Source organism: Mobula birostris, chromosome 1 (genome assembly GCF_030028105.1).
Source record: "Mobula birostris isolate sMobBir1 chromosome 1, sMobBir1.hap1, whole genome shotgun sequence".
Classification (NCBI taxonomy): Eukaryota; Metazoa; Chordata; class Chondrichthyes; order Myliobatiformes; family Myliobatidae; genus Mobula; species Mobula birostris.
This window is the reverse complement of record NC_092370.1, coordinates 155,963,121-155,986,957: the sequence shown is the minus strand read 5'-3', so window position 1 is coordinate 155,986,957 and position 23,837 is coordinate 155,963,121. Positions and strand designations below refer to the sequence as shown.

General features: G+C 39.9%; 1 protein-coding gene across 6 annotated transcripts in view; it reads left to right on the top strand.

Annotated features, from left to right (window-relative positions):
* ino80 (INO80 complex ATPase subunit) overlaps positions 1 to 23,837 on the top strand; it is a 241,676-nt gene that overhangs the window by 99,302 nt on the left and 118,537 nt on the right. For all 6 annotated transcript variants that reach the window (XR_011886757.1, XM_072264538.1, XM_072264545.1 and 3 more), the window contains exons 14-23: positions 985 to 1,080; positions 3,247 to 3,306; positions 9,699 to 9,841; positions 12,267 to 12,351; positions 12,925 to 13,042; positions 13,915 to 14,000; positions 14,718 to 14,885; positions 17,381 to 17,514; positions 18,156 to 18,223; positions 18,328 to 18,421. Coding sequence is in view for 5 of the 6 variants with exons in the window: in XM_072264538.1 (XP_072120639.1) it covers positions 985 to 1,080; positions 3,247 to 3,306; positions 9,699 to 9,841; positions 12,267 to 12,351; positions 12,925 to 13,042; positions 13,915 to 14,000; positions 14,718 to 14,885; positions 17,381 to 17,514; positions 18,156 to 18,223; positions 18,328 to 18,421 (1,052 nt within the window). In the remaining variant the exon portion in view is untranslated. The remainder of the gene's footprint in view (positions 1 to 984; positions 1,081 to 3,246; positions 3,307 to 9,698; positions 9,842 to 12,266; positions 12,352 to 12,924; positions 13,043 to 13,914; positions 14,001 to 14,717; positions 14,886 to 17,380; positions 17,515 to 18,155; positions 18,224 to 18,327; positions 18,422 to 23,837) is intronic.

Sequence of the window (23,837 nt, the reverse complement as noted above, 5' to 3'; positions counted from 1 at the left end):
GTCAACTGCTTATTTGGGACAACTCTTCAAAAAAACAAAACTGATTGAGAAAATAGCCAAGACTCCCTTCACTTATCTGGGACACTGTACCACTAAGTTGGGACAGGAGATTGTTCCTGAACAGTTTCTAATTAGTTTTAGTGTCGTGCACTTGTGTGGCTGAATGGACAGTACTCTGCTTAGAGCGAAGTGTTTAAATAGTGTCAGTTGCATGTGCTTGCATTCAAAAAGCAATGATTTTTGTTGCTGATAGCTGGCGAGAAGTAAGCAGTAAGACAACTTGGAACCATTTTGCTCGCTGTGGTTTCAAGCATTCAGGCTTTTTGTGATGCCAGAAATGGCTGGGAATGAAAATGAAACCATTTCACTACTTCAGGTTAGGAACTACGAAGAAATTGAAGGAATCAACAATCATCTTAAATGTTATAATGAAAATGAAGATTTGAAGGATGCAGTCATTGATGGCATTGTATGAAACAATCTATCTGCACAAGGTGTCTGCGCTAATTTTGTTCGTTTACAGAGAATCAGAAGAACATGGCAGTGTACACTGGATGAATTCCTCTGTCGGTAACCATTCGGAACTATTAGAGGTTTATAGTACTGTAGTAGTATTGATAGTGTTCCAATTTCTTCTGTATTTCAATTAAATGCATAATTTTTTTCCTCAGGTAAATGATAGTTTGCCTCTTTTATACTTTAACTATTTCCATGAAACTTTGGCTAATTTGGGCAGCTGCTTAATTGGTTCAAAATGTAATGGTCCTGATGTGGCCCAATTAACTAGAATTCACTGTACTCTGGCAGGTGTGCTGCAGGAGAGGTATACTATAAAACAGCCCTTATACTGTGCTCATAAACACAGCACAGGTTGATTATGGAGGATCTCTCTCCTCCGACAGTTACCAAACAGTCTCACTACAGTACAAATTGAAACTGAATCTAATGGAGTTTTTGTTTCTAAAAATAATTTTTGTTATGCAGAGAGAAAACATCTGGGGTCCGTTCTTGATCATCTCTCCTGCTTCCACTCTCAACAACTGGCACCAGGAGTTCTCCAGATTTGTCTCAAGATTCAAGGTAATGAGCACAAATGGGATGGAGCAATGAGGCTGTGCAGTTTTGATGAACAAATATTAGTACTGCAGTAAATTCTAACTTACACTTTAAATTACATTTTTCTAGGTGAAACAGTAGAGGTACTCTGCTGTAGCACATTATATCGATTTTTCGCCAGTCTTTCTCTCACACATTTGAAACTCAGAAGGCAATAAAATTATTATTCAATATGGATACCAATCAATTACTGATAGGTCCAGTAATTACTGACGGGTCCTGAAGAAGGGTCTTGACCTGAAACGTCGACTATCTGTTCATTTCCATAGATGCTGCCTGACCTGCTGAGTTCCTCCAGCATTTTGTGTTTATAGTATTTCAAGTAGCAAAAGTTATGCCAGAGGGAAGCTGCAATAAAGGAGGTTATAATGAAACTCCTATGTGAATGTCTCAGTAAGTTGAGACAAGATCTTACAAATTTGAATTCTTTGGGTAGTGCCAGCATTAGATGGCAGTATTGCATAGTATTCTGCAAGTAAGATGAACCCATGCTTTTGGTAAACTCAGAATTTTGGCTATAAGAAGGCATCGATACTGGGGGAGGTGAGGAAAGGTTTTTTTTTAAAAAGAACTTGTAATATTCCTCTGGATAATGCTTATGATACAAGGGCAAGGTAGCATGATCAGGACTTGTACAACGATATAAAATTTGAAATATTAGTTGTATTTTACTTCAGAGGTTTGCATTGGAGAATTATTCTGCTACAGTTGGGAATATAATTTTCCTGTCTGATACATTTCAATTTCCATTTTACATTGAGTTTTTCCTGGGCTGAAGATGTCATTTTACTAGTAAGGCATAAATTGAAAAAGTGTAGATTTTATACATTGCCATTTCTATAAACTTGATCTCTGGCAGTACTCTATGCCATATGTTGTCTAACTCTTCAGTGAATTGCTTGATAGTGATTTAAGTTGGACTTATTACATACCATTGTATTGTTGCCTGGACTTGTAGTGTACTGTTGTGCCGAGAAGGTGTGTGATCCAAATAAAAAGTGTGTTTGTCTTGGGTGTTTTTATTGTGATCACGAGACCCTGTTGGACATTGGTAACATTCAGTTCACTGATTCATTAGCTAGACCAAAGGCGAAGGAGTTGCATTGACTTGGTTGTTGCTTGAGCAAAACCCCTCATTAGTCTTAAATGAGGGAGACACCACAGGTACCTTTTGTGTTCCTGGATTTTATACTGGCTAGCTCCTCCCATCTATGGTGCCCTAGGGTGCTTGTTTGGTGGTTGAACAAGTGGAACCACAACTACTCAGCGACATGGGCTATATTTTTGTTCTCTTTGTAGCTGTTCTTCTGATATTGTAACTATATGTACAATGTGCTATTGGTAATGTGATTTGCACCTTGGCCCCAGAGAAATGCTATTTAATTTGGCTAGATTCATGTATGGTTGAGTGATACTTAAACTTGATACTTGAAACTCTTGCAGTCAAGTAAATAATTTTATAATTAATTGTGGAAATGCAGTGGTGCTGTTTGCAAGCAAATCCTTGCAAATGGAAATGAGATAATTGGCGAAGGTAGAGTTGGTTGAAGAGGAAATATTATCAAGAACATCCGCTCTGTTTTGAAGAATACTAAAGAATTTGCATATTTCAGATGTTTCCTTTCAGCCAAATGATAACCATCTACAGCATTCTCTCTCAGGAGGAGCATTCTGTTGGAAAACCCCAAATGAAAGCAGTGTGTTGAAGATTATTTTGTCAGTCAGAGAGTCACAGAAAGAGGTTCTTCAACCCAGTAAATATGTATCAACCATTCATGTATACTGCTCCTACATTAATTGCATTATTTATTCTTGCATCTTCATCAACTCTCAGATTCTACCACTGCTACATGTCAGGGCAGTTTAATGCAGTTGGTAATTTACGTACTATTTAGGAAGTGGAAGGAAACCAGAGTAACAAGGGAGATCCACAGTCATGGTGTAATTTACACACAGACAGGATCGGAGATCAGGATTGCCATATCTGAAGATCCATTTTGTTCCATTGAGTTATTTACCTTGAGAGTGTTTAAACCTTGGTTTTCAATTAATTTTTAAAAAGTGATTAAAAATTAATCTAAAAGGAACATGAGTTGAAAGTTCATTATGTTTGTCTTCCTTAAAATTCAGGTCCTGCCTTACTGGGGCAACCCACATGACCGAAAGGTGATCAGGAAGTTCTGGAGTCAGGTAAAATTTATACTGAATCCTATCACATAACTATTATAATTACTTGGTGGATAGGGTTGGACACTGATGTAAGTGGCTCAGTTAGTATCACTGGGTATGCTCTCCCTCTGGTGTTTAATTTCAAAACTCCAGGCATATTTGTGATTGATTGTTATTTACTAATCTCTGCTAACAAAATGGTGGGATGAGACAATTCCCTTCATGTTTCAAATGACTCATCCTTGTGTGGCTTCATACAGTTGCAAGAAAAAGTTTGTGGACCCTTCGCAATCACCTGATTTTCTGCATTAATTACTCAGAAAATGTGGTCTGATCTTCATCTTAGCCACAATAATGGACAAACGCAATCTGTCTAAACTAATAACACACAAACAATTGTACTTTTCATATCATTATTGTATAATCATTCACAGTCCAGGCTGGAAAATGTATGTGAATCCTTGTATTTAATAACTTGTAGAACCTCCTTTAGCAGCAATAATCTCCACCAAACATTTGCAGTAGATGCTGATCAGACTTGCACAATGACCAAGAGGAATTTTCAACTATTCCTCCATAGAAAACTGTTTCAGTTCATCAATATTTTGGAGATAACCTGCATGAAAATCTCTCCTCGGGTCATGCCGCAGCATCTCAATTGGGTTAGGCTGTGACTCTGACTTGGCTATTCCAAAACACAGTTTTTCCTCTTTTCAAACCATTCACTTGTTGATTTACTTTTGCATTTCAGATCATTGTCTTGTTGCATTATCCAACTTCTATTGAGCTTCAGGTGACGAACTGCTACCCTAACATTCTCTTGTAAAATGTTAAGCTCTCCAGGCCCTGAGGCAGCCAAGCAGCCCCAAACCATGATGCTCCTTCTACCATGCTTCACAGTTGGGATGAGGTTTTGTGTTGGTGTGCAATGCCCTTTCTTCTCCAAACATTCTGCCAGAATGTTCAGCTTTTGTCTCAACTGTCCACAGAACATTGTCCCATAAGCATTGTGGAACATCCAGGTGGTCTTTTGCAAACGAGACCTGCAGCTTTTTATCCCCTTTATTTTGCTTTCCTCCATGGCGTCCTTTCATGAACACCATTCTTGTTTAGTGTTTCTCTTATAGTGGACACATGAACAGAGACCTTTGCACATTCTTTAGATTTCTGAAGGTCTTTTGCTGTTACCCTTGGATTCTTTTTCACCTTCTTCAGCATGCATGTTGTTCTCTTTGTGCTACAAAGATCACAATCTTTGTAGGACACCCACACCTAGGGAGGATAGCAGTTCTGAGTTTCCTCCATTTGTAGGCAATTTTTCTTACTGTTGACTGATGAACGCTCAGGTCTTCTAGAAATGCTTTTGTAGCCTTTTCCAGCTTCATGCATCTCTACAGTTTTTCTAAGGTCCTCTGAAATTTGTTTTGACTGAGGTATGGTGCACGTAAACGGATGTTTCTTGAGAAGAGCAGACCCTGTCAGTGACCTGATTTTGTGTGTCTTTTGTATAGGACAGGGCACTTCTACAACCCACACCTCTCATCTTATCTCATCTCATTGATTGGAACACCTGACTCCAAATAGTTTTTGTAGAACCCCACAGGTTCTCCTATTTTTTGAACCTAGACTTGTTTAAATGGTGTATTTAGTATTGATGAGAACAATTGTTTATGTTATTATTTTAGGCAGATTGTGTTTGTCTATTATTGTGACTTAGATGAAGATCAGATCACATTTTATGAGTACTTAATGTAGAAAATCAGGTAATTGCAAAAGGTTCACAAACTTTTTTTTCTTGCATCTGTACACAGATCACTGATGAGGTACTGAAAAGCACCCAATATCTTACTTAGGAATCATATCTTTAGGAGCAATTGGGCTCGAATCATTTTGACTTAATGCCATACTTTCTTTGCCGGGAAATGAGTTCTAAAGTAGATGGTCTGCTAAATCTATTCTGGGATGTACATTGAGAACTAGTGATTTGGGTGATTAAGATAAATACTTGTAAAATAATACCAAGTTTGTGATTCATTGGAAGTTAATATGCTGAAAATCATTTTGGAGTACATTCCATCCTTTTTCTGGTTATCATATGTAATGTGCACAATTAACACAGAGAAGCCTAATGCTGTAGTAAGCTGGCAGATCTCTCAGGAGACTCTAACTGAAATCTGTTAGATTTTGGCCTAACTTTTGGTCTTAGTATTACTTAATCGGGAAAGATTACTTCTCATCAATATTGAATGCCAGGAAGTTATCTGAAGAAGGATTGAATTTGAATTTCAGTCTATTTTCTGATTGAGTCCCAGTTGGCATATTTTACAGACTCATAATTAATTGCATGTGGCAACAAGATACTGCCATGTCTTGGCATTAATGTAGCAAATTGCTGGAGGTCATTCAAAAGCTGGCTTAGAAGGTTCAAAGCAAAGTCATATACATGAGAAATTAAGAAGGTAGACAGTATATTGGAGAGCTTTACCCTGTGCTGTACCTGCCTCTAGTTTTAATGGAACAGTATGGAGGGACCTGTGTGATTATACAGTTAGTCTTGTGCACTATTTGAACAGTATATGAATCAACATGAAAATGATCAGCAATAAATTGGAGGTATCTTCAGGGGTGATAACTGTGAAGGGGTTTATGAAAGGAATTCCCCAGATTATCATTTTGTGTACCTTCAGCAGAGTGTCTGTTGCAACTTGTGCTGAAATGGGTAAAGAGTGAGGCATGAGTTTTTGAACAACTGAAGATGCATTTTTCTATAGATATATCAAGTAATGGGCAGATCATGAGGGTGTCCAAAAAAAAAATAGGGAACATGCAAGGAGTTTTGGTGATTTGCACTTAAGAGTTGAGTTTGGGGTTTAGTTGGGGGAATTCTTGAAGTCATTGAGCCTGGTTATGTTAATGTTCAATGTTAATCTTTAGTGTTAATGGAGGTAGAATAGGGAGGCAATGACAGTATTGCAGGAAAGGAGAACTGGAAGTCTCAAAGTATGAGATTTGAATTTTAAATTGATAATTCAAATTACCAAAAAAAATATTGAAATATGACATATTGGAAATGTCCAGCAGGGGCCAACCAGTATTTGTGGAGAGGCGGGGGGGGGGGAGAGGGGCGTGGACTGTAGGTGTTAATATTTCAGGTTCTTGACCCTTCAGAACTGGGAAAAATAAGTATGAGGAGAGGAAAAGCAAAGTTGCTGATAGAATGGAGACAAAGATTGTTCAGGTGGTACAATACTTTTGGTTTTGCCTTATTAATTAAAAGGAGGGTAGATAGAAAGGGAAAATTAAAAAAAAACATGCTGGATCAATGAGGTTCTGAACACAGCAATTGCTGGAAACCTGAAATAAAATATGCTTGAAGTACACATCAGATAAGCAGAGAGATTAACAAGGGAGTTCACATTATGGGTCAATGATCTGGCTTAATTGGCCAAAAACACAGGTCAAGATGGAATGGAGAATTGAAGTGACGGCAAATACAAGCTCAGGGTTATCTTTGTGGGCTGAACGGAGATGTACTGCAAGGTAATCACTCAAGCTGCATTTGGTTTGTCCAGCGTCACAGATGCTACCAGTGTGACAAAGGTACAAGTAAGCAAGGAAGGATTTTGTTGGCCGTTTGATAAGGGAGGATGCTAGGATGCTACAGCAGTACTTGTCCACTGACGCCATATGGGTAGAACTTAGGAAGAAGGGAAGCATCACTCTAGTGAGGATGTGTTATAGACTCTCTCTCCCAACAGTTGGTGTGAACTTGAGTCAGTGTATTGCTCATAATTGTAATGGAGTTGTATTACTGAGACATTTTAATTTCCCTGTGTTATCTGGGCCAAACAGTGTTAAGGGTTTGCATAGGGTGAAATTTGTGAAATATGCTTTGGAAATTTTTCTGAGGCAATATATCAGAATCATAACCTGATTTAATATCACTAGCATACGTCGTGAAATTTAGCAGAGCAGCAGCAGTACAATGCAATACATAATATCGGCAAAAAATCAATATCTGTACAGGTGTCCCCCGCTTTTCGAACGTTCACTTTACGAAACCTCACTGTTACGAAAGACCTACATTAGTACCCTGTTTTTGCTTTCAGAAGATGCTTTCACTGTTACGAAAAAAAAGCAGCGCGCGATAAAAGGCAGTGCGCGCCCCGAGCAGCCGCTCCCCCCCGGATTCAGAACTGCATTCTTGCCGGCATTGCTTAAACACATGCCTGTGAGCAGTCATTTGCAAGATGAGTTCTATGGTATCGGAAAAGCCTAAAAGAGCTCGTAAGGGTATTACACTTAGCGTAAAACTAGACATAATTAAGCGTTTCGATCGTGGTGAACGAAGTAAGGACAAAGTGAGTTTGGCTTGTGGAAGCTGACGAACATGATGTTGAAGAGGTTTTGGCATCCCATAACCAAGATCTGATAGATGAAGAGCTGATGCAATTGGAAGAAAAAAGGATAACAATCAAAACCGAATGAGTAATAATAAAGTACGACTTTAATTTTGAAAGGGTACGTCGGTTTAGGGGATATTTGCAGGATGGTTTGAGTCCTTACAAAATGCGCGAGGCTCAGCAGTCAAGCAAGCCTTCCACATCAGCCACAGCAGACGACGAACCTCGATCTTCAACATTGAGGCGAGCAGAGGTAGAAGATGACCTGCCTGCCCTAATGGAAACAGACGATGACAAGATGAGACCCCAGTGACCCACCACCCCAATCCCCCGGCCACGGACAGATACCGATTCGCGGAGAATGCAACGGTAGCCGGGATGCACCCAGCACATCTTTAAGAAAAAAGCGGAAATAACATGCTAATTAATTAGGTGCTGCCGACACATAATTGTCAACCCAGATCAGAGACGACGCAATCGGAAATCGGCACTGATCTGGGCCGACAATTACGTGCCGGGCGGCACCTAATTAATTAGCTTGTTTGTTTCGGCTTTTTTCTTAAAGATGTGCTGTGTGCTTCCTGGCTGCCGCTGCACCCCTGCATGCTTCGTGGCAATGTATCGGTCGGCAGCCTGGAGGGTGGGCGCTACTGCACCACCCAAACTCCGACTCAGCCTAACACACCATCATCAGTGTGCTCGGCGCTGTTTTCCTGATTTCGGTAAGTGATACTACACTGTACGTACATTATTTCTACTTTATATAGGCTGTGTATTTTTGTGTGTTATTTGGTATGATTTGGCAGCTTCATAGCTTAAAGGTTACTGGAGTGTTTTTGCCAACAGCGTTTGCGTGAGATTTTCTGCCGACGGCGCTTGCGTGAGACTTTCGCTACGGAGAACAGTGCAGTAATGATTGTGGAAAAGTATTTCTACATTATATAGGCTGTGTATTTATCATATCATTCCTGCTTTTACTATATGTTACTGTTAGGTTTAATGTGTTATTTGGCATGATTTGGTAGGCTATTTTTTGGGTCTGCGAATGCTCACAAATTTTTCCCATATAAATAAATGGTAATTGTTTCTTCACTTTACGACATTCCGACTTACGAACCGTTTCATAGGAACGCTGTACCTTCGGATGGCGGGGGAAACCTGTATATTAAATAGTTATTTTAAAAATAGAGTAGTGTTCATGGGTTCAATGTCCATTTAGAAATTTGATGGCAGAAAGGAAGAAACTTGCTGAATTGCTGAGTGAATTGCTTCTGTACCTCCTACCTGATGGTAACAATGAGAAGAGGCCATGTCCTGGGTGGTGGGAGTCCTTAATAATGGATGCCGCTTTCTGAGGCATTGCTCCTTGGGATACTATGGAGGCTAGTACTCATGATGGAGCTAACTAATTTTACAACTTTCTGTTGCTCTCTGACTCTAATGTCAAGGATTAATTAACATTGGATTCAATGATTCTGGATTACCATGCTTTGTGTCAGAGCTATCTGTTTCTAATGGAAGGTCATTCATCATATGAAGATCATTTGCTCTCCTACCATTGTGCAAATGTTACATGATCTGATTGTCTCCCACAGTTCCTGTCAAAATGAACAGGTCTGTGCATACAGTCTCGCGTTGAAAAAAGCAACTAAATAGATTGAAAAGCTTGAGTCTGATGTTTTGGGGAGTTGGGTATCTATGGTGAGAGTGTCTGTTGAGCATTTTGCCATGAATTATGCCTCTCATTGGCTTTGCAGTAAATGAGGAGGAGCAGATATTATGTATGTTCTTCGAGTTGTTCCCAACACTGCACAAGTATTTTCCTGTAATTGTCAAAGCTGAACGCCTTGTCTAAAGATCCAGCATTATCTTGTATTACTACACTCTTTGAATTAGTTTGGCCTGTATTGAGGAATGTACACTGATGAAGTGTTTCATCAGCAACCACATTGTAATTTTTTTTCAGACTCTTTGCCAATAACTGCTGTCTTTTATCTTTTCTTGTTTTAGAAAACATTGTACACACAAACTGCACCTTTCCATGTGGTGATAACCAGTTATCAGCTGGTGGTTCAGGATGTGAAGTACTTTCAGCGGGTGAAGTGGCAATATATGGTGCTAGATGAAGCACAGGCACTTAAAAGCAGTTCCAGGTAAACCTGTCTTATCAGTTTCATTCTGCATGAATGGCTTGTGTCAGGAGGGTTTATTGGCAGACATACATGAGGAATACAGATGTTAAAGTTGACAGGTAGGTAAACCAAGGGGGAATTTACAGATGTATCTATTGGAAAGTATTTGGATGATGAATGTAGTTGTTTAAGGCATTGTACCATGGGTAACTAAGAGGATAGTGATGCTTTTAACAGTAAAGTGCAGCAAAGATTCACTGGGATGTTGTTTGGATTGTAGAACTTCAGTTATTGGAAAGTGGTGCAATAGGATGGATTTGTTTTCTCTGAAGCAAAGGAGGCTGAGAGGTGACATGGTATAAATATAAAAATTATGAGAGGCACAGAGAGGGTTTCTAAAATCATTTCCCCAGGTCAGAGTATCAGAAATGAGGGCACAAGTTTAAATTAAGCTGAGGTTTTAAAAGCGGTATGATACCTGGATATCAGAAGTGGTCGTGAAGACAGATAAAATTATGATGTTTCTGGGCAATCACTTAAATAGACAAGGTGTAGAAGGAAATGGTCATAATGCAGTGAAATGGAATTGGCACCGATGGTCAACAAGGAGAGCATGTGTGTTGTGGGGCTAATGTCCTGATTCTATGATCTATGGACTCATTTTCTCTGGATTCAGAACTGGCTTGCCCACAGAAGGCAAAGAGTGGTTGTAGACGGGTCATGTTCTGCATGGAGGTCAGTTACAGTGGTGTGCCTCAGGGATCTGTTCTGGGACCCCTACTCTTTGATTTTTATGAATGACCTGGATGAGAAAGTGGAGGGATGAGTTAGTAAATTTGCTGATGACACAAAGGTTGGAGGTGTTGTGAATAGTGTGGAGGGTTGTCAGAGGTTGCAGTGGGACATGGATAGGATGCAAAACTGGGCTGAGAAGTGGCAGATGGAGTTCAACCCAGAAAAGTATGAAGTGGTTCATTTTGGTAGGTCAAATATGATGGCAGAATATAGTATTAATAGTAAGACTCTTGGCAGTGTGGAGGATCAGAGGGATCTTGGGGTCCGAGTCCATAGGACACTCAAAGCTGCTACGCAGGTTGACTCTGTGGTTAAGAAGGCACAGGATTGAGTTTCAGAGCTAAGAGGTAATGTTACAGCTATATAGGACCCTGGTCAGACCCCACTTCGAGTACTGTGCTCAGTTCCGGTCACCTCATTACAAGAAGGATATGGAAACCATAGAAGGGGTGCGGAGGAGATTTACAAGGATGTTGCCTGGATTGGGGAGCATGCCTTATGAGAATAGGTTGAGTGAACTTGGCCTTTTCTCCTTGGAGCAGTGGAGGATGAGAGGTGACCTGATGGAGGTGTATAAGATGATGAGAGGCATCAATCGTGTGGATAGTCAGAGGCTTTTTGCCAGGGCTGAAATGGCTAACACGAGGGGGCGCAGTTTTAAGGTGCTTGGAAGTAGGTACAGAGGAGATGTCGGGTAAGTTTTTTTTACGCAGGGAGTGGTGAGTGCGTGGAATGGGCTGCCGGGGACTGTGGTGGAGACGGATACAATCAGGTCTTTTAAGACACTCCTGGACAGGTACATGGAGCTCAGAAGAATAGAGGGCTGTGGGTAACCCTCAGTAATTTCTCAGGTAAGGACATGTTCAGCACAGCTTTTGGGCCGGAGGGTCTGTATTATGCTGTAGGTTTTCTATGTTTCTATGACTCTATAACTCATGTTCTCAGCATTTTGTTATTTGCACAATTTGTCCTCTTTTTTTACATTCTTTCCTGGTAAATTCTTGCAAGGAAATGAATCTGAAGGTAGTATAACGGTGACACACACGTACTTTGATAATAAATTTACTTTGAACTTTGTGCTGAACGTCTCTGGCTCTGAGTGTGATATTTGTTTTTTTTATTAGTCCAAAAGTGAATGGTAAGATCTTGTTTTGGAAAAGTTTGTTAAACTAATCTGAATTGCATTGTTTCTCGATGTGACCATATCTGATCTGTCATTATCTTTTCACAAAGCCTACAGGTGAGAATTGTGGTGTCGCTTGCAAAGAGCTGGAGAAATTTAGAATTATTTCTCTTGTCGTAACTAAATATTGAGGGAGTAGGAAGGACTTTGGTTATTGGGGATCATGGGTATTATTATATCTTTCACTCTTACGTTGGATTTAATTTAATTGCCTGCAGTAGTCTAACTGGGAATTGTCCATTCCTGTGAATGGCAGTTCTTCAGAGCTCTCTGGTTGGTAGGTTGTCCAGTCTTCATCATTGTTTATTTGCTGTTGGAATTTTGGTAGAGTTAGTATCGGGTTCTTTAAACTGGGTCCACACAGCAAAGAAATACGATACCATTGGATGCAGAATAAATTTTTGACCTACCAGTTGTTGCAAGCTACGTAAGCTTGAATTGTCTAAGGCACCTCCTTTCTCTCTGCAGTGTTCGTTGGAAGATTCTGCTACAATTCCAGTGTCGCAACCGACTGCTGCTTACAGGAACCCCCATTCAGAACACTATGGCAGAGGTCAGATATCCTTTTGTACCAGCATTATTCAGTCAAAATTGCAGATAGGCAGCTATGCTTATGAAATACCTCCAGATGTAAAAAAAATGTTGAGATTTGTATTTTGTAAAAGTTTTGGAAAATTGCCATAGGGTATCTTGTAGTATTTGAGGGGTCTGGATCACAATCTTTAATCTACTTAGAACTATCTTTTTAGAATTCATTCCTAATTTTATTCCTGTAAGAAGATTCTTCTCTTGCGTGTCCTTGTGCCTTGTTTTCATGCTCCAGAAGCAACTGTTCACCTCCATTGCTTTTTTTTATTGGAATATGAAAATTCTTCTTGTTGCCAAGTAGTTTATCCTTCCTTTTTGAGTACATGTACAATGTGTAGTTAAGAAGAAAATAAGTTTTAAGAAAAATGCGGTTTCTGCCATATTTTAAGCATAAGCATCTGTTGAAAGTGAGCATATAATTGGTAGTTAATACTGTTCTAGTAAACATCTAGGAGAGAAGTAGTGGGTAAATGAACTTGCATATAAAGCTTTTTCTGGCAATTATTATATTTACAGTATTTATTGCTTCTTCCCTTAGCTGTGGGCACTGCTACATTTCATCATGCCAACACTCTTTGATTCACATGATGAATTCAATGAATGGTTTTCCAAGGATATTGAAAGCCACGCTGAGAATAAATCTGCCATTGATGAAAGTAAGTGTTTGCTTTCAAAATATAATACAGTGTTTAGTTACCTTGTGCCAGACTCGTATAGCCTTTTTCCTGTTCCAAAGCATTTCTGGTATTTTTGTACTGGTATTTTGTTTCTAGCAGTATTTAGTCCTCACAGTTATTGATCTTTGACTGAAAATGTTTTCCCTGATTTCCTTTGCTTAATTTTTACTTCAAACTTCATGGGCACTAGCCACCCCAGCATTGAGGACATCTTCAAAAGGTGATGTCAGTGATATTTAAACCTGGTGCTGATTCTGAAACTTGTTAAATTTCACTCTGTTTTATGAGTATTTGGTCATCTGAGACCCCATTATACTACCGTATTCATTATCTGCAGCCAGACCATAGTGAATTCTTCAGTGTATCCCAGAGACAAATTTGTTAAACATTTATTCCTATGGCAAAAGCTTGGAAGTAAACTCTGTTTGCAGCCCACACATGCATAATATGAAATTTCATGAAATAGGAACATGAGCTCCTTCTGTCATGGACAATGGCTGTTAACAGATTAATGAGATTAAGAATGAATATTCATTATTACACTGAAATTTAGATGGTGCATGGGAGGGATTCTCATTTAATTTTTGTTCTAGTTCTTTAATATTGGAATTAAATATGTTTGAATTTGCCTTTTGAGCAGCAGACTGAGACAAGCCATTGCTCGGTTGCACAATTTTTTGTTGGATTGGAGACAGTGCTGGCTAGATAGAACAGTCACTGCCAGCTCGTTTGGATCTTTAATGCCAGCGTATTGGAGAACAGGTCCTCTAGGGGCACTTGACAAAGTGTTTGGGCAGTGCCAGTGAAGAGCACAAACTAATTCTGATGACTTTCCCATTTTATCTCTATAGACCAGCTGTCTCGTCTCCACATGATTCTCAAGCCCTTCATGTTAAGGAGGATCAAAAAGGATGTGGAGAATGAGCTCTCTGATAAGGTAAGACTGGTATTACATGATAGATGCAGTGTCCTGGAATTGACAGTGATTTGTTCCCAAACCAGTAATACCTGATCATCGTTTTAAAGCTGGTACTAGCAACAATTATGTTCATTCTGACCTGTGAAGTTGTATTGCATGGTTTGAATGTGTCTAAGTTTTCAGATGAGTTAATTTAATATTTCTTGGAAGTGGAATTTTTAAGAAATGATTTCCTTTTAAAGAAGTTGCGCTGCATTTAAAATGTGTGTAAGTCAAGATTTCTTCATGATGTAGTTTGCTGATCTGATTTTATTGAAATGGTATTACACTGCTATATCAATCAGATTGAGTCTAAGAGGATTTGCTTGTTATTCCTGTATTTTGTTATCAATATTTTGCCCCCCCCCCCAAAAACCAAAAATGCTTTCACTTTCTCTTGTGAGACTTTGTCTATTGGTTGGTGTATTATTGCCATGCTGAAATAATATCAAAAGTGTATAAATATGAGTAATTTATTTCTGAATATTATGTATTTGAATAGTGCAATATTGCTGTTGGTGTTCAAATTTCTTCATCTACAGTAAGATTTTTGAAACACAAGTACCCTAGATGGAGCCAAAGTGTATCTCAACAAATATACACATGTGAAAGATGGAGCTTACTATGTTTTCAGCTGACCTGAATCCCGCTTGACTGTATCCACTAAATGAGTGTTCTGCTTTGTGTTCCATGCAGATTGAGATATTAATGTACTGCCAATTGAAAAGCAGGCAGAAGATGCTCTATCAGGCTTTAAAGAACAAAATTTCCATTGAAGACCTACTACAGTCATCCATGGGAACCACTCAACAGGCCCAGAACACCACCAGCAGTCTTATGAACCTCGTCATGCAATTTCGAAAGGTTAACAGATAGATTATTGTCCCACTTCCTTTCATTCACTTGCTCACATTTCTGGATTTGGTTGTATAGTTCCTAAAATCTTTTTTATTTAATTCTATCATAAAAGAGACCATTTTTAAAGAAACTCTAAATGAACAAAAGAGTGAACAAGTGGGGAGAGTGGAAGTAAATTCAATAAGTTTGCTTTGGTTGTTCCGTTATAAATGTGATCACAGGAAATGTTAAACTAGAATGAGTGGTGCAGGTTTTCCTGTAAGGTCTGAACTGTTTATCAAGCAAACCTTGAAAATGGTGTGGCTAAAAGAGCTGTGACCAAGTCAGTTATACATTTTAAATACCTGAATCTGAACACCCAGCCACTCAAGTTGGCTGATGTGCAGACAGCAGCAAAGTTTGTGCTGAACAAGATGCTTCTAAGCAGAAATTGTAAAATTAGTTCCCTGATGAATCTGATACTTTGTGCAGAATCTAGGATATTTCTGGATAATCGTGAAGTAATGTCCATCAAAGGGTACTCCCTGTATTTGAAGCTCCTCCACATGATAGTCAACTCATCTTTTCTCTATCCTCAACGCCTTAAAAGTTGCCTGTTCAGTATGGACCTCACCACTTTGCAGAGGCTACATGACACTTAGAATGTTGGGAAAACCATGATCATTGTGCTGAACATGATGGCAAATTAAACTAATCCCTTCTGCCAGCACATGATCCATATCAGTTTAATCTCTGCATATTAACGTGCCTCTCTAAGCCCCTCTTAGACAGCAACTATGGTATCTGCTTTTTCCACCACTCCATTCAGCGTGTCCTAAATGCTTATCTTTGTGTATAATATAAAAAGCCCCAAATATCCCTTTTAAACTTATCCTGTCTTGCCTTAAAGCTGTGCCCATCAGTGTTTGACATTTTACCCTGGGAACCAAATTCTGTTTACCCCTTCAATGCCAATCACAATTTTGTAAACTTCTGTAAGGTCACGTCTCTACCTCTAATGCTTCAGGGGGGAAAAAAAAATCCAGGTTTATCCAACCTCTTATTTGTTTGTTTTGTTCTCCCCTTTTCTCTATCTTCCCTGATGCTTGTGGGTCATGCATCTGTGAGCCCAGCACTACTTTGGTTGCTAAACAGGTGTACAGTAACCATCAGAAGTATTATCCTTAGGTTCATTGTGAGTGAGGATCATGGATAGGAGCCCTTTTTGTTTTAATTTCTGCTTTCCTGAGTTAGACGAGCTTAGCATCTGCCTTCATCCTGGGAGAATCTGCACAAACCAAGGATTTGTGCTTTCTCACAGTACACCATCAGGGATAAGAGCTTTTATGCACGATGTCAGATTTAGGAATTAACTAGACAATGGGGTGAACCGTTGGGGCACCCTTTGAGAGAAGGGTAGTGCAGTCTGATGTGACCAGAATGAACATTAAATTTTTCTGAATGCTATTGGTATCGCTTTGCTTTGGAAACTGAAGTAGAAAACCTCAGTTTATTAAAGCAGAGCGATGCGTAGCAAAGCAAATATAGCTCCTCCTCATTTAACGAAGGACACTTTTGATGGCATCATTTCTGGTTTGTCTGCCACCCTTGTGCCTCGCATTGTCATTCTGGAGACATGCAGCCCTTTCATCCCCCGTTTCCTCATCTCTTCTGCTGTTTGTTGTTTGTCACTGATCCTGGAGATGTGCATGCCTCTCCTCCTCTGTCTCTTCTCTCATCTTTTTTTGTCCTGACTCTTTGATCCTGGAGTCGTGCGGCCCTGGCTTCATCCGATTCTTGTTCTGTCCCTCTCCTTGCCGCTTCCCGACGACGCTTGGCACCATCTCTTGACCATAATGTCCCCCTTCCCTTTCCACGCAGCATAATCAGGCTGACCATTCTTTTTACCCTAAAGGTGGATAGAAGATACGAAGCACTAACACCAAAGGATGCTGATTATTCTTGATGATGTGGCTCCTAAATGGACGTGATATAGTCACTGCTGTCTTTTGACTGCAGCGAAGGGTTTTATGGGTATCTGGAAGTGTGTCATTAGAATAAGATTTAATTATCTCTTATTGATGGGTGGCAGTTAGATCTGTCCCAACCCTGCACATGCTGATGGTGGGGATTAGCAGAATGTGGCCCCGCGAACTAGAGCTGCTGGTTATGTACATGTGTCAGGCTGTCGTGTCCCGATTTCCATGATGGCCGGTCGTGTCCCGATTTCCATGATGGCCGATCGGGTCTTGGGTTAAAAGGGAGCCTGCTTATTTTGGCGAATGAGCAATTTTATATGAATATATAACCCTGAACTTTGCCTGCAATCTGTCAGTTAGCACATTTTAATTCGATTTAGCCAAAAAAAGTGCTGCTGTAATGCACCGTTTGCGCTAATTGGAGGTCACAAACAGACAGAGCGTGAGAGTTTTAGTAGTATATAGATATAGCAAATTAGTTTGTGTTGCCACCTGTGTTCATTCATGTCATATGTCTATGCAGTTTTGTCTTTACTTTTTCAGGTCTGTAACCATCCAGAACTATTTGAACGCCAAGAGACTAAATCACCTTTTCACATGTCTCTGAAACCTTACAACATTCCGAAGCTTATTTATAGAGATGGGCAGATTAACCACTTCAATCACTGTCGCAACAGGTCAGCATGAAGGGTCACCTATCTCCTCTGCAAATCAAGCTAGATGATCACCATTTCAGCACATTAACGTCAATGTTTTTTGCTGCCCTAAACACCAGCAATTTAACAGGCAGTAACTATGTTAATATTTTTATTTGATATGTAAATGTTCATTACTTTTTTTAATCAACGTTTGGTTAGCAGTGCATGAATGACTTTATTGTGATATCAGCTACTTAATATAATCCCTGCATGCAGTTCTTTTCATTAGTCACAAACTAATGAAAGTCTTAAAAAATTCTCTACGGATGAAGTTCATCAAAGTCTGCTGTTTTCAAAAGTCTAGCAGCAACTGTAGCTTTAGCACTTTTCCTGATGTTTATAATGCTTGAGTTTCTGTGTAGTCTAGAATTCTGTCTCTTGAATATTATTAAACCAGAGTCTTGGTTTTGGCTGTGGTAGTATACACCCGCATGCCAAAGGATTCAGAAACAGTTTGTCTAAATTGTCTAATAATTTGTCTGAATGGAACACTGATTTTGATTACTTGTTCTAGTCTTGAATAGGATTTGGGGTTGGGGTTAGCCTGGGGTTCATTGTCTGGAACCTTGTTGCTCTGTTACTAGTTATAGACACATACTGTTTATGTTTTATTTTTTTAGATGGTTACGAGTCATTCTGTCCCCATTTTGTCCAGCTCACATCCACCAGTCTCTCTTCCATAGAAAAGGTAAGGCTTTGGAGAGAAGGTAAGCACTTTTTTTTTTTCCCCTTTAAGGCCTTGATTGTTGAATGATAGAATTCTAAAGAGGTTTTTGTTTTGTTCCTGCCCAGGGAATGATGAAGGAAATTGCTTTTCTTTTCTACGTTTTATAGACGTTTCGCCTTCAGAAATGTCAAATATCATGCTTCAGGGGATGCTTGCAAGGTGAGTGCAGGGGTTAATATAGATTTGGTTATAAAGCTGTATTAGTATATTTGCTACTTAATGCTCATTGTATGTGGTAATTAAAATTATCTATGCACAATTACCTGGACTTGTATTGTTCTTAGCCACCTGAAGAAGTTACCGTAGTCCAATGAGGAGAGTTTGTTCACAAAATAATGTCAGAAATGAGACTTTCTTGATGAAGCTGCAGCAGAGAATTGCTAACTAAACCTAAATGTTATGAGGGAGCTATGGTTCAGATCAAAGCTCTGCAGTTCTGTCACATTCTTTTATGAATGGTAATGGCTAACTATACGATGTGACAAAAGAAGGCTAAATGGATTGTCCCGCTATGAATGAGTACAACCACTTTCAGCCAGGTAGTGAATAATCCATTTTCATCTCTTAATATTTTCATTATCAGAACTGCTCTTGGGTTCACTCCTGTGTGGCTATCGAGAATAAAGAAAGATGGTTGTCATAATAGGGGGCTATTTAACTCAAGCCGAGATGTCACTGTGGCACACACAGGCAGCTTCCTCGGTCCCTTCATATTAACTTCATCAGTGACCTTTCCTCTGTGTGGGAAAGTCTGCTGGTGATTCTTGTGTTGTGTTGCAACTCCAGAGAACTCACTCATGCTGATGTAATTAATGTTGGACTGGAAAGTGGCTTCTGTAGCAAATGTAACTCCATTGCTCAAGAGCGCAGGGAATCAGAAAACAGTAAACTATAAGCCAGTTAACCTGAAGGTGTCATCGGTAAAATGCTGTAGTTATCGGAGGAGATAATATGAGGACATCTAAAACATTATAGGTAATCAGAGTCAACATGGCCTTGTGGAAACCAAGCTATCGTTTCAAATTATTTAAGAATGGAGGAAACCGGTGCATGAAGCAGATGAAAATCAATTGTAGACACTGAAAAGATGAACTGAAAATAAAAAATGCTGTAAGCATTCAAGCCAGGCAACAACTGAAATGAAACTTAATGTTTCATGTCAAAGGTCACTTGTTAGAGTTGGGAAGGAAAACCAAAATAACTACTTAGCCCTGAACTGATTTCATCTATTTCCTGCACCCTTATACTCACCCCACCCCACTTCTGGAAGATCAAGGGAGAGTTTCCTTGGTTCTCACCTACCACTTCATTGGCCTCTGTACTTAACTGCTCTTTCCTTTACAATTTCTACTAGGTGTCGTCTTTCTCCCCCTTTATTTGAGCATTTTGAGGTCCTTGTCTGCTCCTCTGCTCCCAGTAACCACTTTGCCATGCTTCTATAGGAGGTGGAACACTTATCCATTCATCTCTTCCTTTCCCAGCATCCAGAGACCTAAACAGCTATTTATTTGTATTATTTCTAATTTTGTGTATTGCATTTAATACGCTGTGCAATCATCTGGACATTGGAGAAACCAAACACAATTCAATAGCTACTCTATGGAGCACCTGAACTCAATTTGCAGGGGTGACTATTCGTGTTCTGTTACCTGTTACTTCAGTCTCCCACCCCCATTCCCACTTGACCCATTAGAGACCTTTTGTATTGTTAAAGCAAATTCCAGTGCAAGCTTGAGGAACCGTACATCACAGGAGAAGATGGCGGCGCGACGCAGCACGCGCGGCCTCTCTGGTGAATGATATCTGTAATCTGTCAAGTAGGGTACCATGCGCAATTCTGATTTGATGGAGACAGACGTGAGAGTACAGAGGAACATCTGGAGAAACTTCTGAAATGCCTGCTTCGCTGCCGCTGCTACTGTGTGGTAACCGGAATCTCTGGAGCAGAAGGCCCCAAATCCTCGGCTTTGCTTGTTTCGGCGGCCGGGGCAAGGTCGAAGGCGGTCAGCAGAGGATGGTGCTCGGGAGGCTGTATCGGAGGCTTGAAGTTTTCAGATGGACGGACTCGGTGTCGGCTGCAGTCGGGTGCTTCCAATGCATTGGCAGTTGTCGGTGTCTGGAGGTTTATGGCAGGGACTTTCTCCCTTTTGCCGCCTGCTGCCGGGGACTTGGGAGTCGATCGGGACTTGAGACTTTTTCTTTTTACCGTGCCCATGGTCTGTTCTTTATCAAATTATGCTATTGCTTTACACTGCTATAACTATATGTTATAATTATGTGGTTCTGTCAGTGTTAGTCTTTGGTTTGTCCTGTTTTTCTGTGATATCACTCTGGAGGAACATTGTATCATTTCTTAATGCATGTATGCATTTCTAAATGACAATAAATGAGGACTGAGTGTTCTCATAATCTAATCATTTTCAGTTTAGATGTATGGTAATTTTAATTCAATATTGAGTTCTAAAACCAAAATTAACTTGCTTTCTTTGTCCTCTCAGCACAGGCCATTTCTGCCAATTGTTTGTGAAACTGTCTCAGCTTTGCTTTTTCCATGAGCGCAGAATGATCGAACATGGCCTATGCCCCTATGTTTTGCATTCCTTTGTTTGTATTAACACTCCCATCAACCCATGGCTGTATAGCTTATCTCCATGATAACTGTGGCTTCACCCTATCACATACACCTTTGTCCAACCTATCCCTCTCTAACATTCTCTGCAACTTAAAACCAACTTGTTTTCTGTCGTTCTGCAATTCTGGCTTGATTTTGACCTGAAACAGTAATTTGTTTTTCCATCGATGCTGCCTGACCTGTCTCCAGTATTCACCATGGGTAAAGGAGAGCAAGCAGATGTAGTATTTTTGGATTTTCAGGTGGCAGGTCATAAGATTCTACATGAAAAGATATCTGCATTGTAATATTTTGAAATGGATAGGGGAGTGGCAAGCAAACTGAAAATAGTATAAATGGGTTATTTTTAATTTTCCTTTAGTAAACTAGTGTAAGTATGTGGATAAGAAGTTGGCAGAGGAGAATGAGAAAATGTGAGGCTATCCAATTTGTAAGGAAGAATGAATTATTTAAATGAAGTATTGCAGTAAAGTGTTCCTATACACAAAACACAGGATTAACATGGAAGTACAGCAAGTAATTAGGAAGGCGAATGGAAGACTGGAAATTTGACAAATTTAAGTGCTGAGCCAGATTGACAAGGTCAGGTACGGGCTGAATTGAGGCAGCAGGGCTCAGGCTTGCTGCTCTGCGTGGTTTACTTATCTCTGTGCTGAACTGAGGTTGCGGCCTGCAACTAACGAGCTGCTGGATAGGCTGCAGTGTGACTTGCTTTGTGGCTGGGACTCACTTTCATGAATTTCAGTTCTGAATGTTACTTAGTTTTTATTGTTTGCATGATTTGTTCTTTTGGTTTCCACATTGGGTGTTTGACAATCTTTAATGGGTTCTGTTGTTTTTGTGACTAAGATGAATTTCAAGGTTGTATATACTTTGATAGTGAATAAGTTTTGAACTTTGAAGATTAGCCTTGATGGCCTAAATTGCCCTTGATATTTGCTGCAATTTAGCAGAGCAGTTTTAAGACTCCATAAAGAATACTGCATATGATTTTAATTACCACATTTAAGAAAAGATTTTCTTGCATTGTGTACCATATAGCCTACTGTATAATATGGGACTATTTTATCTCATAGTAACATGTTATTGAGCATGCGCTGTTAAGTGTGTATTGATCTATATATATATGTTCAGTTCGTTTTTAGTTAGTAAAGAACCCTGTTGATTTAGCTCCCGTCTCCAGCGTTTTATTTATAGCTTTGTTGTGTAAACCGGCCACCTACATAACAAATTGGCGACGAGGTTAATGAACCTGCATCGTATTGGAACGCTGTGTTTTAATTGATAACGACACTCAGAAGAGGCAGAGTGAGGCCGTGAGTCTGAAAAGAAGCGGGAGTTCAGCCGTCGTTGGGAACGTTGGGAGACCGAAAGACACGGTCGGAGCTACAGCACATCCAGGCGAGACCACAGCTGGCACTGAACCCCAGGGTTGAGGATCTGCCTGCCTCAGAAAGGAGATTTAAAAAAAAGGAGCAACACACGCCATCTAGCCAGAGTACGCTTGCAACGCTAGCAAAAAAGAAGTCACGTGAGTCAAAAAGAAAACAAGGGACTGGGGCTAAGTTAACAAAAAAGGGATAAGTTAACACAACAAGGACAACGTTAATGAAGAAAAGAAAGCCAACATCTTACTTAGTGTAACGAGCGCGAAAACGTATAGCCTGCTACTGAGCTTGTTAACCCCTGAAAAACCAGCTGACAGAATGTTCAAGCAAATAGTAGACACTCTCCAATAGCATTTAAACCTCAAACCGCTGACCATTGCTGAAAGATTTAAATTCCATAAACGGAATTAGAACAAAAATGAAAGCGTTTCTGAATATTATGCTGAATTGCGCAAATTATCAGAACATCGTCAATTTGGAGCTGGTTTATCAGACGCCTTGAGGGATTGGTTAGTGTGTGGCATGCACTGTGAAACCACACAGAAGAAGCTCCTGTGTGAAAAAGACCTTACATTTGAGAAAGTGCTAAACATCTCAATATCATTAGAAATAGCTGCACGAGGTGCTTCCGAGATGCAACAAAAATGTCTGGAATATGCCGCAAATAAAATGTCACTGAACAGAAATGAAGGAAAGAAATGTTACCATTGTGGGAACAGGTCACATGACCCTGATGATTGTAGGTTTAAAGATAAAGAATGCAGAAACTGTGGCAAACGGGGCCACATTGGCAGAGTATGCAACACTAGTAAACAGCAGAAAAAGAGCAAAATACAGAGAAACAAGAAACCCCAGAAGGAAAATACAACAATGTGCACAAAATGGAAAAAAAGCAATTCTGGTGAAAATGACTCAGACAAAAGTGAATTGTCTTATTTGCAACTTCACTGCGTGAAAGAGACAGATGATCGAAGAGTAATAAGGGTCACTCCACAAGTGGCAGGCGTGAGACTGAAAATGGAGTTGGACACAGGCTCAACCTTAACTCTGATCTCTGTACACGACTACAAATGACTGTTTTCACACATATCTCTGAAATGAACTAAACTACTACTAAAAACTTACACAGGACAAAGTATGTCCCAAAGGCAAACGTAAAGTGACAGTGACCCACGGAGGTAAAAACACAGCAACTGAACCTCTATGTACTGAAAAATGAAGGACCACCGTTGCTGGGACGTGAATGGCTCAGAAAAATTCAGTTGGATTGGCACACCATCAAGGCACTAGATGTGTCAGCAAAGGAGGGCAGCAAGGCTACATCTAAGAGACTGTCACAAATACTTGCTGACTCTGAGGAAGTGCTCATGAAAGAAATAGGAACACTTCGGGGCATGAAAGCAAAGATTGAGATTGAGGAAAATGCATGTCTAAAATTTCACAAAGCCAGACCAGAGCCATATGCAATCTGTCCTACAGTAGAGGCAGAGCTGAAAAATCTGGAGCAGACTGGGGTCCTGTCGAAGGTGGGTTGGAGTGAATGGGCCACCCCTAT